The sequence below is a fragment of the Sesamum indicum genome, linkage group LG1 (genome assembly GCF_026168435.1).
Source record: "Sesamum indicum cultivar Baizhima isolate 11 linkage group LG1, ASM2616843v1, whole genome shotgun sequence".
Taxonomy (NCBI): Eukaryota; Viridiplantae; Streptophyta; class Magnoliopsida; order Lamiales; family Pedaliaceae; genus Sesamum; species Sesamum indicum.
In genome coordinates this window covers 4,122,211-4,141,070 of record NC_142657.1, presented here as the reverse complement: position 1 = coordinate 4,141,070, position 18,860 = coordinate 4,122,211, and the positions used below count along the sequence as shown (strand labels likewise).

Here is an 18,860-nt window from a genome sequence, read left to right as displayed (position 1 = left end):
AAGTGTGTTATCAATATACTAGACTGCAAATTCTAGTTGAAAATAGACATTTTCACTGAGATTGAATAAATAATTAATCTTCTAAAAATCTAAAACAGTACAAAATTAAAAATGAATTTTTGAAAATAAAACCAAATGGCCCTTTTATTTTCTTCTCCCACAACACCACCTAGTTAAAGGAGAAATATCCGCAACAAGCTCCGCCTTCCTGTGCAAAGAAAACTTCAAAGTAACTTTCTTTTACTGTATGTAAAAGAAAAGGGCAAAGAAAGAGCTTTCCAAATGTAATTATTGGGTAAAATTCATACCATACTTGATATTATCGCCACATACCTCACAATTTTATTTTATTTTTTTAGAGCCCATATCTCACAACTTAAGAAACATAAATTGCGTGTCGACCACTTAAATAGTAAATACATTAGAACAGCTGACGTAATATTTACAAGAGATTATCACCACTTAGTTCAGCAAAATTTCTCTATGTTGACCCCTATCTTGTTAAATTGTTAATAAAAAGACAAATTGGATGAAGGAGCCGAAGAAACAAATGAAACAAAACAGGCATCCTACATTTATTACATAATGTTATCTTTGCTAAACTTTCAACAAAAAGACAAATTGGACGAAGGAAGCCGAAGAAACAAATGAAATAAAACATGGATGCTACATTTATTACATAACCTTATCTTTGCTAAATTGTCAACAAAAAAAGAGAAACTGGATGAAGGAAGCGGAAGAAATAGATGAAACAAAACATTCTTGGTATATTTATTAAGGAAAAAATGCAAGCAATCCTTGTAACGTTGCAAATGAACAAATTATAGTCCTGTAAAAAATAGCAATTTATCCCCCTATACTTTTTAAAATGAAACAATTTACGGAGGTAAATTGCTTCATTTTTTAAATCAAATGGGGTCAAATTATTGTATTTTAAAAAATATAGGGAGGTAAATCGCTATTTGTTTTTTCATAAGGGGGTAATTTGCTCATTTGCGATATCACAAGGGGGTTGATTGCATTTTTTCCTTTTTTAAAATATATCAATTTATCCACTTACGTGTTTTAAAATGGAGCAATTATCTAGGAAGATAAATTGCTTATTTTTTCATTTAGAGATAATCTACTCATTTATAATATTATAGAGTGTAAATTGCATTAAACCCTATTTATTAATTAAAGATGGGTCTCTGTATGTTTTCATGGTTCGTTGAATTTTAGCTCATCATTGCATCAACTTATACACATTTCCTTATTAAGAAAATTGAAAGTAAAAATAGACATGTTTGACGGAATATCCATTCAGTATTGTGTATTACGTGAGAGGGGCTCAGAAAATAGGTAATTGTGAGTTTCTCATATATATATGTTGGTATATAATCATTATTTTTTAAGAACTGTATAATAGGGGATAGGATCTAAAACTATGTAAATATATTATCACCATTTTGCCCTTCGAGCTAGAATTTAACCATAGTCCATTCTATACTCTCAATTAGGCCCATCAAACTTTCGAAATAAATTAAGACCCCATAAATTCGTACTTTGCTTTGACCGCTTGGTTTTCGGGTATTCCAAGTTCTCGATTTTACAGACTTCCTCCAACCACACTACCGCAGCAGATGATTCGCAGGCACTTGGCTCCTTCAGCTACCAACAACATAGTCCTATTTCGTTTCCTACCTTAAGGCGTGAAAGGGACTCTAATATAGGGACTTAATAGAATTTTGGATAAACAATTGGAACAGAAGCTTTGCTTTTATATATTGAAGAAATATAGAGATGATTACATAGATATTATTCCTCCGTTGGAGGAGACAACTATTAAGCCTCTCATGATGTAGAGACTTGACGTGTTAGGGAAACCCCCATAAACTGAAAAATTAAGGTATTACAGAAGATTGAAAAGACTCAGGAATCTAAAGCTTAGTAGGAGAAGTTTTTCTGATGTCCCCCTTCTACACCATTGCATCTTTATTTATAGGCATTTGTGGACTTCAAATTCGGACTCCAAACTTATTTTGTGATGACGTTATTGCATTCGTCATCACCTCGTGATTCCAGCTGTTGTTCATAATGATATGTCAGTCACATGATTTCCAATTGTCTTTCCTGCTTTTCTGACTGTTGGGCTTTGTCGTTTTCGGCCGATAGTTTTATCTTTGCTTTTTTACATTTTTCTAGCTTTTACTTCTTTTTGTAAAAATTTTTCTCTTTCCCTTGTCCTTGTCTGGTTCGGGTTTATTCGTGACCCGAATTTTTATTCCGAACAGGGGCTTCTCTTGTTTCTCACAGCAAGGGCATAAATGATTATGCCATTGCCCAACATGCAACATGTTGAATGTCTTCATCCTCGTTGCTTCGGTCGCCTACAGCTTATTTGCCCAAATTAACATCCTCTTCTTTTTAAATAAGCTTTTTACCAACTCAATGCTTTTTCCTATCATAGAGTTTAACAGGAACGATTCATTCACTTTGCTTGAGAAAAAATCTTAAATGGATACTTGACTTTGTCCATCTCTGTGAGACAGACCCATGATCCCTAAGCTCTCCTGGTATAGATACTGTCTTCGCTAATGGCCGATACCAAAGGAGCTTCTTCTGAGGCAGCTCCGATCTTGTTGAAAGCTACCATATCTGGCCTCTGCAACTTCATGAAATGAAATGCTGGATGAGACCCCTTTCCTGCAGTTTCTGGAGCTACTGAAACGAATTTTATCTCCAGAATGTCGCCTTTCTTTAGGTGGGGGTTATTTGCCATGAATCAAAAATCGCCCCACTAATCCACTCCTGAAGTTTTGAGATTTTCGATAAACTTGGTGACATAGTGTGAACTGAAGCAAGAGCTCCAAAATCATACCATTCTCGAACCTCTTCTGGTTTAACCCTTCTAACATCCAGACCCTATTATATTTTTCGGATGTTTCAATAATGGTCTTATTTGGGTTTACTCCTTTGCGGGAAATTAATTTTTCCCACATACACTGGTAGTCCTGCCAAGCAGAAGAAGATATTAACTCGTTAGTATTAACCATAGAGGTGTGTTTCATTGGCCTAAGGCTAATCTCTCCCACTTTGACCCCAGAGGTGCTGGGTTGACTTGAATCCTCAGCAGTTTGCACTTCCTGTGACTCAATTGTTGCCGTTACACCAAAGCTTGGTGATGGTCTTGTGCAATCGGTACTTGAATCCGACGCTACAGGTCTAGAGCCATGTAATCTAAAGGCATGTTTTGGGTATGCTCCCGTGAACTCGTGAGTCATCCCCGAAGGTGACGCCTTCCGAATTGGTTCTCATAGGTCGTTCCATAGCGAGGTGGATGCTACCAAGGAACTCCTTATTGCGACCTAGACAGTGTCTAGATCAGCTCTTTGGATTTGTCCAGCAACTTGGGCATTAACCGCTAGCTATTCGAACTTTCTGTCAAGCTCCTGGAGGTTTTCTCGGAAGTGCCTGAGTTTCAACATGATCTAGTTTGCCTGAGATGCCTTCATCTCTCGTCAAGAAATCTGCAAAAACGTTTCCATGAGATTTTATAACGAAAATATTATAAAAATAATATTGGCATTCAGCTTGTCATCTAATAATACGAGATTTCTCTATTTTTTATTCTAATTTATTCTTTAAGAAAGCTTTGACATTAGTATTATCAACTTTTAAAGTAAATTCTTTAGCAAGTAAAAATAAAGGCCATTTTTTAAAAGTCTTCCAAACCGCAAAGTATTCTTTCTTGTTGATGTGCCAAACTTTGGCTTGTTGTTCTGAGAACAACCCTCCTGTATATTTACAAGGTTCTTCCCCTGTAGTTGTCTTCTTCATGAGCACTATTGCCCATCTGTAATTATTAGCGTCTGTATAGACTACCAATTCATCCTCATCCTGCGGTATAGCAAGCTTTGGCAGGTTACTGCAAACCTATTTCAGTTCACGAACCATTTTTGTATTGATTTCTTCCCATTTTCACTTTGAACTCTCCGTTTGTTTCAAGAGTGGTCGGAAATCCTTTCTGTATCTTTCAAGATTCTTAATGAAGATACCTGCAAAATTAACAACTCTCAAGAAGCTTTGCAAATGCTTCTTGTCTTTGAGTACGTCTGGAAAATTGCGGATTTTCTCCACAATATGATCCTGTAACTCAATTCCTATTTCGTCAATAAGAATTTCTAGAAATTTAATTTTATTGGCAGCTATAGTGGCTTTCTTTTCAGAAAGTACTAATCCTTCTTTATGGCATGCATCGGAAAATATTTCAAGATGTTTAATATGTTCTTTCATATTTTTGGATGCAATAAGTATGTCGTCAATATAGACAAAGATGAACTCAAAATATTCCTTAAAAAGATTATCCTTTTCTTTTGAAATATCTAGGGTGCATTAGCTAAACTCATTGGAAGCACATTCCAGATATATTGTCCCTGTGGTGTGGAGAATGCAGTAAATTTTTTTGATTCATTCTCCATCTTAATCTGATAAAACCTAGATTTGCAATCAAATTTAGAAAATACTTTTGCCCCTTTAATGTAATTAATTAAGTGTTCTCTACTGGGAATGTAATAACCATCAAACTCTAATATCTTATTAATGCCTTGATAGTTAATTACCAAGCTGGGTTTACCTCTCTTAATCTCGCCATGGTTTCTTAGAAAAAATCTAGGGCTGCTGTAGGTAGAGATTCCAGGTTGGATAAGTCCAAGACTAATATACTCTTTGATAATCATCTGCATATCTTTCTTGTCTTCCATGTTCATTTGGATAGGTTTGTATCGAACACACTCGTACTTGCATTTTTCCTTGAGCTTTAGAGTAGCTTCAATCTTGTTCCTATCCCACCATGCCAGAGGGTTTTCACTGAAGCTCCTCTGGATGAGCCTCTTGACATTCTCAAGAGAAAGTCTGTTTTTCTTGCTAATATCTAGCAATTTTATTTTCAATAGTGCTTCATTAAGGTTCTCAATCTCCTCCTCGGATTTCTTATAGAAGCTATCGCTGTCTATGAGTCCCTGTTGCCTGAAAGACAAAAGGACCTTACCAAATTTCCTCTTATCCTGCATTTTTGGATGAGTTAATCTGGCATCAAAATTACCACATTTGTTGTGAAAATTTATTGACATTATCCTATTAAATGCCTTTTCTTTTCACAATGCCTGTATCTCACTACCACAGTTAGTAGTAAAGATTAACAGATTCCTTTGGTTAGCTTGCATATATCTTGCAAATGTTTGAATGAAATTGTTACCTAGCAAGATATCAGCAACTTTATCATGAAAGTAAATAGGAGGTATTTTTACCCTAAACCAGGGCGATCCGAATGCTCCTCCGATCATGATCTTGGCTTCTCGTATTCCTTTATTGAGTATTAGAATTTTTTGTGAAAAATCCCTTCCTGCAATAACGGGTAAGGTTTCCCTTGCTTCTTTAGGAAAACTCCAGGTTTTGTCGTACAAATTTCTGATCCTGAATCAATATAAACTGCAAAATACTCTGTCTTATATTGATCATACAACATACCTACAGATATTTATATAGAAAAGGGACTCGTCATTCAATCCTTATGGTAACACCATCAAGACTGAATTCCATTCCGTTACCTTCTCTTCCCCATAGTTTATGATCTTCGAGAAAACTTAATCTAAAGTCATACTCCCATTTTCTCGTCCTGCAACGCCTGTGACTAAAATTTTATGGCCCGCTATTTCTAGCATGCCTTCATATTTTCCAACAATAGGTTGTTGCAAATGATATAAGTCATCACAAGGAAAAAAAATTTCTTTCTTAGTGATGTTGAATATAACTAGTATTTCTTTCCATCCTTCAGAGCATCTAAGTTTAACGTTATCTACCCTAATCTCTTGAGGAGTTAAAGCTTTTAATAATTCTTTGTCTTTTCCTTTATAGCCTGTAATCCTATCTTCTGAAAAGGACATTCGACTACTAAATTCAGTTCTAGAGCTAAGTGTTCTATCTAAAATTAGATGATCTTTTATGATGATATCAACACCACCTATTCTAGGTATCCTACTAGGATCTGGGGCATGACCTTGGTGAATTCCTTGAAAATTCTGGGAATCTCAATGTACTCTTTCCTAAGAAACAAATCTGAGTGATGCGTGTTGGAAAGGGCATAAGCTATTCTATAGGTTATAGAATATCGTTTGTTACCTTCTTTCGTTAGATCTTTTCTTTTGAAATCTTAATGAAGGGTTAAAACTCTACTAAAATTTTGGTCCGCTAGGTTGTATGCAATCCTAGGATGAATATCAAACATTAATTTTCCTGCATACAAATTACCGATCATTGTTCCAAGACAACCATTCCTTTAGTTATTGATTCTTCTATCCATTATAGATAAAAATATTTCTGAATCAATTCCTTCTTTAAAAGTTGCTTTTATTACTAGTTAAATCGTTCCTATGTGGATCCATTTCATAGTAACAACTACTTCTTCTCTAAGCTTACTTAATTCTTCAAAAATCTCCTTTAAGAATTAATTGCATTTCCATCACATTACCAGTAAGTTCCATAGGTAGAGCAAACTCACCTGAACTTACTTTGTAGATTATGTGATGCTTTCTTTGGTTCAGGACTTTCCCGATTCCTCCGATCCTAAATCCATCATATGGGCTGAGGTTGGAGTCTTGTCTCATGATTCTTTCCATGGTTTTGTTTGACACCGTCATTTTGGAAAAGAATCCCGACAGGCTTTCGGAAGTTTGAAGCTTATCTCCCTCGTTGTAGTTATTCTGACTCGGCATCCATGATGTCATCCGTGGCTTCAAATTTCCGTAATTCACCACGTGTCTGCGGGCAGTCGGGAGATATATGCCCTTTTGCTCCGCAAATCTAGCAATTGCAGTCCTTGAAACTTTCATTGGCTCGGGTATGGACTCGTCTAAAAGTTCTTCTTGTAGGGGTTCTTCCGGTGGATCTTGCATCTGTTCGTCTAGATCCTTGGAATGAAGCCCTTGTTGGTCCTGTTCTCTTCCAGATTTGTATGTTCTAACTTTGGACTTGGACCACTATGATCTCCGCTTGGAAAAGGTTCTCTTGGAACTCCTGGGGTAGGAGTCACTATTTTGCTTCCTCCTTTTCCTTAGCTTGCTTGATTCTCCTATAATAGTTGAAAAATCGTTGAATCACAACAAAGAGGAGTACGTTTGATTTTACCTCTCAATCTTTTCATGTTCTTCTGGATGGATGCTTGATAACACTAATCCTTCAGTTTATCTTTAAGGAAAGACATTTTTCGCGCCACTGAATCTAGCTGTCCTCCAAGTACTTTGTATGACTGGATCAACATTTCCCTCCATGGATTGCATATCTTTCTGAATAACATTGGAGCTACTACTTCTGTTGCTACTCCACTTTGGAAGAAATACTTGCGAAACCAATAGATATATTCATTTACTGAGCCAATACTTCTTAATTCAAGGCTGAAGAGAGTTTGTGCGTATTCTCTAGCCTTTTCTGCTCTACTTCCTTCGAAGTATCCATCTCCGATGAAGTGCATCTTTATAAGTCTTCCTAGTCGGTCTGCTATCGCGCCTTTCGAGTCTCCGGCAAGGATACTAGCCTTAGTATCTTCTGGGGTATTATCCCATCCGATCTTCACCAATCCCTCCAAGCTCAACTTGACAAGCTTTATGAAGTTTTCCTTATCGAGCTCTAGGGTAGTTGCTGCTATCTTAATGGCTGCAACCCATTCGTTTATCAATTTCTCGGTATTTCGCAAATCGATGATATCCAGGTTCAATATAGGCGCCATATGGATGTAAGGGCTGGAGCATGGTCCTTGCCCAATGTGTATTTTCAGGCACTCTCTTTGGATTTCTTCCTGGACTTTTCTTTAGCCTTGTCCCTACAAACATTGGAGTGGCATTAGTGTTGAAATCCGCACTTTCTCTCATCAGTTGATCTTGTGGAGGATCATTAGAACATGTACTTTCCTCTGGCTGTGGTAATGCTGGAGTGATTTCATTGGTTTGGATATTGACTAAATCCACAATCCCGAGTTGGGAAAAGGATTCTGCCAATCTGCTCTCGTTAGCTCCATTATTTTATAAACTTTGGCTTTGGAATCTTCTTGGCCTTCCCCTTCTGGTGTAAAGAGGTACTGTTCCAAGGGCGTCCCTGATTCACTCTTGTCTGGATTTTGATGTCTCAGGGTTCTCCCTTTGATTTCTCTTTAGATTTGTAATTTATGCTCTCAAATTTGTAAGGCCTTTGTGTAGATCGGGAAGGATCTTAAGACCCTCGTCCACCTTTTGGCTCAAAGATTCTATTTTCATAGGTATATAGATTAACCTAAATCCATAGTCTTGAACCGTCTTTTGGATCTCCCTCAGATATTGAGAGATCTTTGATGTAATCGACTCGAGTTCCTTCCAATCAGTCATTATTTTTAGAGCTGCAATTGTGTAGGAATTTACCCATTCCACTTCTCCTGGTTGGGATTCTATCATGAACTTCAGTGGATTGTAGACGCCTCACTGCATTTTCTGGTAGCACTTGTTGAACTTCAGAATTTCTTAGCCATTCTTTTTCTTCTTCCAGCATGAGAAGTCTTGGATCAATCGTCTTGGGACCATTGTAACACTTGTCAAGAATTTGCATGAGAAATTCTCTTCTCTGTATTTCCAGAATCTAGAAGTATTACCTGTTTTCATTGTAACTCGAACTTTCGTTTGGTTCCATTTTCTCTTAAAGAGTCTCCTTCATTAGTAGATAAATAATATCAAAATACAATAAAATTATATATTTCATCAATAAAACTAGGCTTTAATACCATTCTTGGGGAGCATGCTCAAAAATATGCATTAGAATGCAAAATAATTGAAAATGGACTAAACTACTCATTTTAAAGCTGTTGACGGGTAAAATTGTCTAAATTTTGTTCAGATCTGGACGGAGGGCAGGAATTGCCTCATTTTTTAAAGTTACAGGGCATATTTTGCCAGGGTCTAAATTACAGTCCTTAAAATGCTACCCCCTTTAGTTACGGGTCAGTCTTTGCAATTTCACCAAATATATAATTTTGGTCCTCTAAGTATGGATTTGTCATTCTTAATTTTATATAAATTTATTTGTAATTTGATATATTTTTTATAATTCATGAATTGAGGACAATTTCAATTAATCTCTTCGAAAAATCACATGTATTGTGCATGTGATACTAGTTAGGGGATTTTCGATCAATTTATGAATTTTCAATCAAAATTTTACTCAAATTGTTAACTTTTTTAAAATTATATAATCAAATAGCCAAAATTAATTTCAGCAAGACCTAACTTGACTTCAAGAGAACCAAAATTGCCGCCCTTCAAGTTTACAGGACTAAAATTACTATTTTTTCAACTTTTTGGGAATAAATCATCAATTAAAAATTCAAAATAAATTGACTAATAATTGAGTCCTAAATTAAAGTTCATATCAAAATTTGATTTTATAGATTTCTAAGATAGATGGGTCTTGAATGAAATATGAAATTTTTTCTTTATTTGATTAACTAATTGAACAAAAATATGTTTAAATATGACCCATCAGAAAAATAATCCACCAGATGATTTTCATACCCAATACAAGTGTGCTCCAAGTCCAAAAATGAAAATAAAATAAAATATCAATGATTAGGTTATAACTTTAAATCACATCTTCTGATGAAGAACATAAATTTGATAGTTTTTATTTTTTTTTTAAAGTTTAACAACCCTATGTTGACATCAAATTTTTTTTTAAAAAATTATAATTTTAGACGTATAAGTATTTAAAGAGAGTGAATTTTTTTTTTGTCCTGCTGAAATCATTTTGGTAATTTAATCTTGCAAATAGAAAAGGGATGACTACACTCTCCTCCCATAGGTTTGTTATAATTAAATTTTGAATTTTCTGTGGTTTGAAAAATTACATCGAGTACCCTTAGGTTTCCTTCCGTATAACAAATAGGTCTATCTGTAAGTCAAAATTTACTAAATTTACTAATATTAACAAAAAAAATTGAACGAAAATTGATATTTACCCTCAATTGACTTATTATTGGTAAAATAATTTTTTTTCAATTAAAATACTTTATAATGGTGAAGATGTACTTCCTCACATACATAACATGTGAAGATGCATAAGGATAAAGATTAATTTAACTTGCAATAAATCAGTAATAAGTCAATATGATGTAAATATAGAATTTTATCCAGTTTTTTGTTAATATCAGCAAATTCAGTGGATTGTTACTAGTAGAGGGACTTATTTGTTAGCCGGAACCAAACCTTAAGAATACTAGATATAATTTATCAAACCACATAGGGTTTAGGTATAATTACACCAATTTTATTGGGGGTGTAATTATCCTATTTAAAAAAATGGGAATTTAAGGCTAATATTGGCTGAAAATCCTCAAATTAGCGTGTCAAATATACAACACATATGATTTTTTGAGTAAATTGGCAGAAATTGCCCTCAATTTCATAAATTTTGAAAACTTACAAGATGGAATTGCAACATCAAATTCTTACGGAATAAAAAATATCACCCTTCACATTTGCAAAATCAAAATTGCAATTTTCCCTAATACTCATACCTACAAAATATAACTTAGGATGTTTTCTATTCTAATAATATTGAGAAGAATCCACAGTATGAAATCAACTGAAACATGCATTGCATTGTTCAAATTAAAATGAGACTTCTATACATCACTGCGTTAAAATTATTACTGATTGGAAATTGCTCTATTTGGACCGAATAAAATGTAGATGAGAATAAATTGTAAACTAGCTTAATTTCAATTGCATTATTGTGATAGAGTTAGATAAATGTATTTGTTATTTTCCACGTGAAAGTATATATAATGACATTAATAGGGCACAAAAAATAGAAAAACATAAGGCTAATTAATATATGATCTTATTAGTATTGAGCATTTTACCAATTTTAATTTGTCACAACAATTTCCTTAAAGGTTGAAAAATTACAAAAAGTAAATACAAAAAATCAAACAGTTCATTTAAGCCAAAAACTATAAGTTCTTCCTATCAAAATTTTGCAACTTTTTAGTAAAACTCTAAAGATCAAACTTTTTACCCCAATTCCCCAATTTCAACTCTTTCTATTTTTCACTTATATTTGCAAACACTCCCTACTTTCACTATAACTTAATTACAATTTTTTCAATAACCAATTTTCACTACCAAATTAGAAGATGTTGCAAAAATTATTTATTACTTTCTATATAAATCAATCTTGAATTGTCTAATCTTCTTACTAATTCATCTAGTACTGAAAAACTTCTTATACAAATCCGTACTTAAAATCACTTTTAGAACTATTATATATTCTGGTCGGATTGGGATTTTTTATTACAATTTTTATTGCATTTTCTACTCTATTTCTTGTATACATACCATGCATGCAAAAATTACATTTTATTTAAGAAAAAATTTTTTATGCATGGTATATATAAAATTAAATAAAAGATGCAACACAAATATTACAATAGAAAATCCAATTCACCAGTTTGAACTTAATTCATGATCACCCTTCACTATATAAAGCCTTCACACGCATGGTGTAGAACCACTCAAGCAAGAGGCAAAACAAAGACCCTATTGCAAATGGAACTATATGGTCTTTTACTTGTGATATTTACCCTCTTATTAGCCATTTATATTTTGGGAAAGATGCAAGCAACCCCTTATACTATCGTAAATGAGCAAATTATCCCCTTATAAAAATAAATAGCGATCTACCTCCCTATACTTTTTAAAATACAATTATTTACCACCCTATGCTTTTTTAAAATTAAACAATTTACCTCCCTGTATAGGGAGGTAAATTGCTTCATTTTAAAAAGTATAGGAGGGTAAATTGTTATATTTTTTTTCATAGAAGGGTCATGTGCTCATTTTCAATATCGTAGAGGGTAAATTGTTATTCACCCCTTATATTTTCCATGAAATCTCGAATGCATTTCATCAAGAAGAAAAATCTTCGTCCTGGCCCTAATGGCCTCCCACTCATTGGGAGCCTTATCACAATTAGACACAGAACCCATCAGTCTCAAGCCAAGTTAGCCAAAACTTATTGACCTCTCATGACGATAAAGCTAGAATTTGTCAATGTCGTTGTATCTTCTACAGAAATGGCGAAGGAAATTCTGGAGAAACACGATGCTAGATTCCTGGGAAGGCCTATTCCAGAAGCTGGCACAGCAGAGAAGGGGTACGAGCTTGTGTTCCCTTGGCTACCGACAAGCCTATGGTGGAGGAAACTACGGAACATTTTCAACAGCCACATTTTCATGACGTAGAAGCTCGACTCGCTGAGACATTTGCGACATGATGTGGTGAAAATGTTGGTCGAACGTGTTGTTGAAACTGAGGAACGTAGCGAAGCAATTTACATTGGAGGGATAGTTTTCAGCACGATGATGAAGCTGTTGTCAAAGACATTGTTCTCTGCGGACATGCTTGATCCTACATCAGATGCCATGAAAGAGCTGCAAGTGCTTAATGCCAAAATCATTGTGCTTGTTGCAAAGTCTAATCTTTCTGATTATTTCCCTTTCTTAAGGTCATTTGATCTACAGTCAATCAGGAGCAAAATCAGGGTGTCCTATGATCGATTGCATGAGCTGATCGATGATATGATTGATAATTGGATGAAGCGTAGAAGTGCTACATCAGAGAGGAGTGAAGATCTCTTGGATGTTCTCCTTGATTATACTGCACATGAAGGGCCAGATAGACTTACACGTCTAGATATGAAGCTTCTTATTCTGGTAAATTTTGAAACATTCGGTATGGCCCATGAAAGCTGTGGAACCGTGAGATAAAAAAATTAAAACGGTTCAAAGGAGTGTTCCCTTTGAAATTCTCGCACGTTTGGTGTTTGTGAAAAGCATAATAATGAACATATAAGCATGCTAGACATGTGGCTAAAGGATGAAACAAAAGCATAGAAACATAATTTGCTTCTTTAGATGAGCACCAACGTGCTTTGTTTCCCTTTTTGTTCCTCTTCCGTTCACTTGAGAATTCAAATTAGAACCAATCTAATTTGTCCACACCACATTATGGAATCGATATAGTTTTTTTTCTATTGCTATATAGAACAAAGAATAAGAAGGAAAAACAACTCCAAACAAACACTATTGTTTAGTGCTTTTAGATTATTTAATGTTCTAACTTGAATCAAATTTAATATAGAACAAAAAGGAGAATATTTTGAGAGAGAAAAGGAGCAAAAAATATGTGGCTCATGTGTTCTCAAGGATATGTGCATAGTTTTGTATATTACATACATCTGAATTCAAAATTCAATAACTAACAAGTTTGACTCCAAAGCAACCTATACACACACATGTATATAATCTTCAACCATAATGAAATAATTACTCCATCATATTCATTATGATGAGGAGTTTCAACTCCTTCTTAACATGCTCCAACCTCTCTCGAATGGGTTTGGACTTTAAGTATGTACCGAACTTTGATTTAATCAAATTAAATCAAGCCCAACCAAAAACCATTAGAAAATAATTAATTAAATTAATTTTAGGCCAATAAAGTCCAAAGATTCATTTAATCCAATTATATAAATCTAAACTCAAACACTAATTAATTGATCCAATCAATTAATTAAGCCAAACCTAATAAATTATCCAATTAATTTAAAGTTGTTAAGCCCAAAAATTAATTAATTCTTGAGTCTCCATCAAATGCATTATTAAATAAATGATCCAATCATTTATATATTCTTCTTTAATTAATTTAATTCAATTAAATTAATTCGTTTCTTCTCGATTTAATTCCAATTCATTCCACCAATTTCATAGTGATTTGTGTGGGACTCTTAGGTTTACCCTCAGCTAGACTTGGACATTATGTCCAACACAAATAATTAATTAAATCTAATTTAATTAATATTTTCAATTAACCATTAATCAGAAACGTCCGTCACCATCGTTTAGCAACGCGGCATGGCACTAGAGACTAGGTGAATGTTGGAGAGAACATTTAGACTCTCAAGTTCCATACAGGTATGTTAATTCCATCAACCATCTCCCAACCTTAGTCTAAGGCATGAAATTAGGCATCGATTATCATCCTAGACTAGAAAACTATGCTGAATACTTGAGATTCATTTACTCTATGGATTGACAAAGGAAACCATTTCCTATTTGACCAATCACTATGACCATAAATTTAGGGAGTCTAAACCATCTCATAGCTCATCGGAGATATATACATCATATAATGATAGGGGACGGATCTATCTTGAAATCCACCGTCCTCACTATATATTCCAATTATATTGGACAAGACTTATAACGACCACATCGAACACACAGTCATCTCTCGCCAAATCCAAAATATAGCCATCATATGCATGCGACTGCCATGATTTCTCAAGTCCAAGGACTAATCCTGTATTATCGGAGTCGGGAATTCAAGTCATACCGATCATACCTCAAAGGTTTCCATATGATGATTCCCGCAAGTCAGTTCAATTAGTTAAGAAACTTGTCAACTGATCTACTAAAATTGCATAGACATCCCATGTCTGTTACCGACAAAACATGGCACTCATCCAACAAATGCAATACTTAGTGGAAGTCTCTATAGGGCTATCGATGCCCAGTCTCGAGGTTCTTGACTTGGAACGTTTTATATCACCCTCTGAAGTTGGTTTCACAGCTGTCATCCAATGCGCAACCCAACTACATGGGTTGTTCAATTGGTTTGTGGGCATTTTTTATGACGTTAAAACATCGTTCAATGTACAGCAAACACATGGTGCCATAAATGATTGCTTACTACATTCATCAAGATAATATTACATTCATAAAGATTGCTAAATAGTTTTCAAAACCACCAATCCAATTGGCTTTCTGATCACGTATTCTAACAATCTTCCACTTGACCTAAAGTCAATCGCCCATAGCCCTCAGACCTATCCGAGTCAGCAATCTGCAATACTAGCTCCGTTTCACTAGTCTATCATATTTTCAACCGAAATGATGTGGTCAACCACACATCACCTCTTTCTACCATCATTCCAAATTGATGGTGGCGTCTAAGGATATTCATTAGATCTATGATGAGATCTTGGCCTTTTTGCTTGTTCTATTTTCTAGTTGTTATCCTTGAAGCAATTTCTGACTTGGCTGTACTAGGCTCCATATTTCAACCATTGGATGTAGTTTTTCACCCAAAAAACTTCTTGAGCAACTATAAAGTCACTATACATTTGACTTCCATGGTGAAAACCATTGTAGCATCCTGTTTGAAACCATTCTAAGCAACCACATCCCCATTAAGTCTGAATGTACATTCATATTGAGATTAGTCACTATTCACATCTAACTGGAAGTTATTATCGCCATAGCCTTCCAAAATCAACTCTCCATTAACTTGCATCAAGATCATTTCTTTACTCCTTATTTAGGTATTAAAGAATAATCTTAACTGCTATGCAATGCCTTCTCTGTACACTCTCGATATCAATTGACATGCTTAAAGCACACATAACATTGGCCTAGTGCATCGGACCACATGCCCATGTTGTTAACGGCAAAAGACATAGGGAAAGTCAAACATCTTTCTAACTTCCTCACCAGTCCATGAAGATTGAGTCTTGGACAGCTTAACCCTATGACAAGGGAAAGAATCGAATTCCTTCATGGAGAATTATGTAAATAATGTTGGTGCTTCAATATTTCCCTACATCTTCGCATCATTCCAAATGAGAAAGACGTTCGCACCTAAAATACTAAGAACACAACTATGCTCCCACTGACCTTCCAACTCATTCTTAACCTAAGTCATATCCTTCATGACCTTGTCTGAACGAATATTCCAGATACAAGAAGTTTTAAACCTAGTTTACACTCCATGTCGGAGGCTCTATGCCATTCATCCGACCCAATGTCCTAAATCGCTTTTCCTTATGTCTTTGGATCATAATCCAATTGACTAGTCAGAATCATAAACTTGTATCTATTAGCTAACTAAGATGTTGTAGTCATGCTACGAAAGGTTGGAACATAGTGACTTAGTGGAAGAATTCAATTACAAATGATGTTTGCTACATTTGACTGAGGTGTCTCTACACTTGATTCCTCAAGGAGCTACTCCTAACGTCAATTATCTAATAAAATCCAATTTTCCTTAGGATAACAAATGAACCTGTAAAACGTAGTTAGCCTTCCACTAGCCGCTTAATGTATGCAGGACCATCCCATATACTAAAGTACGTTGTGGAAACAGGCTTGCCATGCCACATGGGCCAAGGTAGTTCAGTGAAAGAACAATCGAACCAAGTCCAACCAGGTTCGATCCTTCCCTTATCAGAGACACCATTCATTTATGGCACTCCAATGAAGAACTCCACTGAGTTATTCTCGTTAGATACTTCAAGAACCCCCACCAAATACACACTACCTCGATCCAATCGAAGGATTTAATTTTGTAACCAAATTGGTTTTCTAAAGTCTAATTCTCCGAATCCTCCAAAGGTCCTTAGACTTGTGAATTCCCTTCGAATTTGTGTATTCAATGGTTCACAAATGTCTAAGTGGATCCAATCCAATATATCATTGGCAAGCACACTTTGTCCTACAAAGTGCTTCTCAGTCCTCATCCTGCTCAAGATGGACTTGCAAGCTTGTAAACTTAACTTGTCTACTTTTGAACTCGTTGAACTCACCAATTTTCTTATCCTAACTAGAGAAATATGACCTAGCTTCGCATGCAAGATCTGTGAGTTTATCTTGAATATCTACTTTTACCATTTGTTTTGAGCACTCATAATTCAATTACAAGATATTGTTGAAATAATGACGTAAACAACCTAGCAGACAAGAATTACCATTCTTTGTCAAATGAAATAACCATCATTGATCAAATCATGTAATCCAAATTGTCTAACAATGAAAAAATATAATTTAATCATGCTAGGTTACATAATTATATCCTATCCATTTTATCATAACATGATCACTAATAGCTAAGACTATCTAGTCCTTTAACCATAATAGCAACAGCTCTGTTGTTGCTAGGTTTCAGAATCATTTGCCTCAGCCTTCTACTCCTTTTCACCACCTGCAAACCAATTGCAGATATGAGCTTTACAGCCAGTATCCAATACCCAAGAAGTATAGTAGTAGTCATGTTAAGGCTCAATAACAAATTATACCTTAATTATAGAGGATGGTCACTCTCTTTTCTATTGTCCCTTTTCATGGCAATTAATGCAAACATCTTTTAGAAACTAGGACTACGAACCGCCTTCCTCATCAATTTGCCCATGCCCAGCTAGGCAACAGGAGCGCTTGTAATAGTTGATTCTGTCTTACCCTTCTTCCTCCTTCAGCATCCGGCCCCTTTGCCTTTCGCTTTTGAGGTCGAAGCCTACCCTACCAATACCGATGATGTAGACTTTTCAATCGTTACCTCGTACTGGACCAACATGTTTATCAATTGATGAAGGTCTTTGTCAAGCCCATTCATATTATAGTTCACGATAAATGAGTCAAAGAAGGGAGGAAGAGACTGAAGGATCACGTCAATATACGTTTCCTTTTCAAGATCAGCCTTGGGCTTTTCCACAAGGAATAGCATCTTAACCCCATTCTCCTGTACAGAGGATCCCCCAATCATCTTGATACCGAAAATTACTTTTGTCATAGCATATAACCTGGCTCATGCAGAACATTATCGATTGGACATCATCATACCTATCGTACTGTTTTTGTATGTCATTGGTCATTGAGGCCAATACGATACTATGAACTTTCTGTTTATCCTCATGCCACTTCTCAAACGTCAAATGCTCTTCTCTTGTGGACCCTTCCGGAAAGCCCAAGGAAAAGACCTATCGAGAACATTTGCCTGATTCTCAAAATCTAGGACAATCCTAAGATTTTGTAGCCAATCATTGCAGTTTGTTTCGTTAAATTTATTAGCCTCAAGAATTGTAGTGAGTGGATTCTTAGACATCTACATCAAATGTAAACAGAAACTTAGTAAATTATTGTAATATTATATATCAAGTTTATGACTTGGTCTTCAGTCATTAACCTGTCCCACTATCTCTTCAAAAAGCCCAACACTCTCAAGTGGGGTTTTCAAAAAATTATTTTCTAGTGGACTTGGAGTCCACAAACGCAATTTTCCATGCCCCACTTTTACAATTCACACGGAAAAAAGTTTTATGGGAGGTAACCTATACCAATCTCATCCAATGAGATCTCCAAGTTATGTTGTCTCGCTTCTTCATGTAATCATGAGAACTCCAAGCGAATCACGCTACTTAGCATTAGGTCCAATCCATCAACCAAACGACTATCTCAACTATTGCCCCGCACGTCCTATGAGATAGGAAAAGAATAGTATATTCCATTCATGCACAACAATAGTGTAGCTATCTTTCTTCCAAACGTGCCACGACTAGTGAGACCACGAATGGGTGGAAGTAGCATCCACACCATATTGTTGTGGATGGAAGAGTTGGATTTAATCAAACTATTTGAATTTTAATCCATTATGTGCCTAATATTTAACTTGGGCCGTCCAAGTGAGAGTTAAGTTTGTTGTAATCGAAACCTGATCATTATAAATTTTTTGCATGTATCAGTTTTAATCATCGAGTATAAAAAGATGCATTCCGAACACATCATACTTCAAATATTAAAACATACATCACATGCAAAAACAAGCCTAGCACGCCCCTGTTGCATGATCACAAGCCCAATCCTAAGTGACCCAATGAGCCCTCAGTGAGTCTATGGTCAATCGAAAGTGAGCCTAAGTATTGCAAAATAGTAACCTATTATTATTTTAATGGACCTTCCTCTTTGTTCCGCTTTC

At 35.3% G+C, this 18,860-nt stretch overlaps 1 protein-coding gene across 1 annotated transcript; it reads left to right on the top strand.

The window, feature by feature from the left end:
- The first annotated feature begins 12,082 nt into the window (after nt 1-12,082).
- On the top strand, nt 12,083-12,823 carry LOC105156943 (geraniol 8-hydroxylase-like). The gene is made up of 2 exons (XM_011073218.1): nt 12,083-12,220; nt 12,299-12,823. The coding sequence occupies exons 1-2, from the start codon at nt 12,083-12,085 to the stop codon at nt 12,821-12,823; spliced, it is 663 nt and encodes a 220-aa protein (XP_011071520.1).
- The last annotated feature ends 6,037 nt before the right edge of the window (nt 12,824-18,860 follow it).

Excerpts from the sequence above, each read along its gene's own strand:
- LOC105156943 (XM_011073218.1), top strand. The coding sequence starts at position 12,083 with ATGACGATAAAGCTAGAATTTGTCAATGTCGTTGTATCTTCTACAGAA. Across the intron at positions 12,221-12,298 it reads CAGAGAAGGGGTACGAGCTT|AAGCTCGACTCGCTGAGACA; the intron begins GTGTTCCCTTGG and ends TTCATGACGTAG.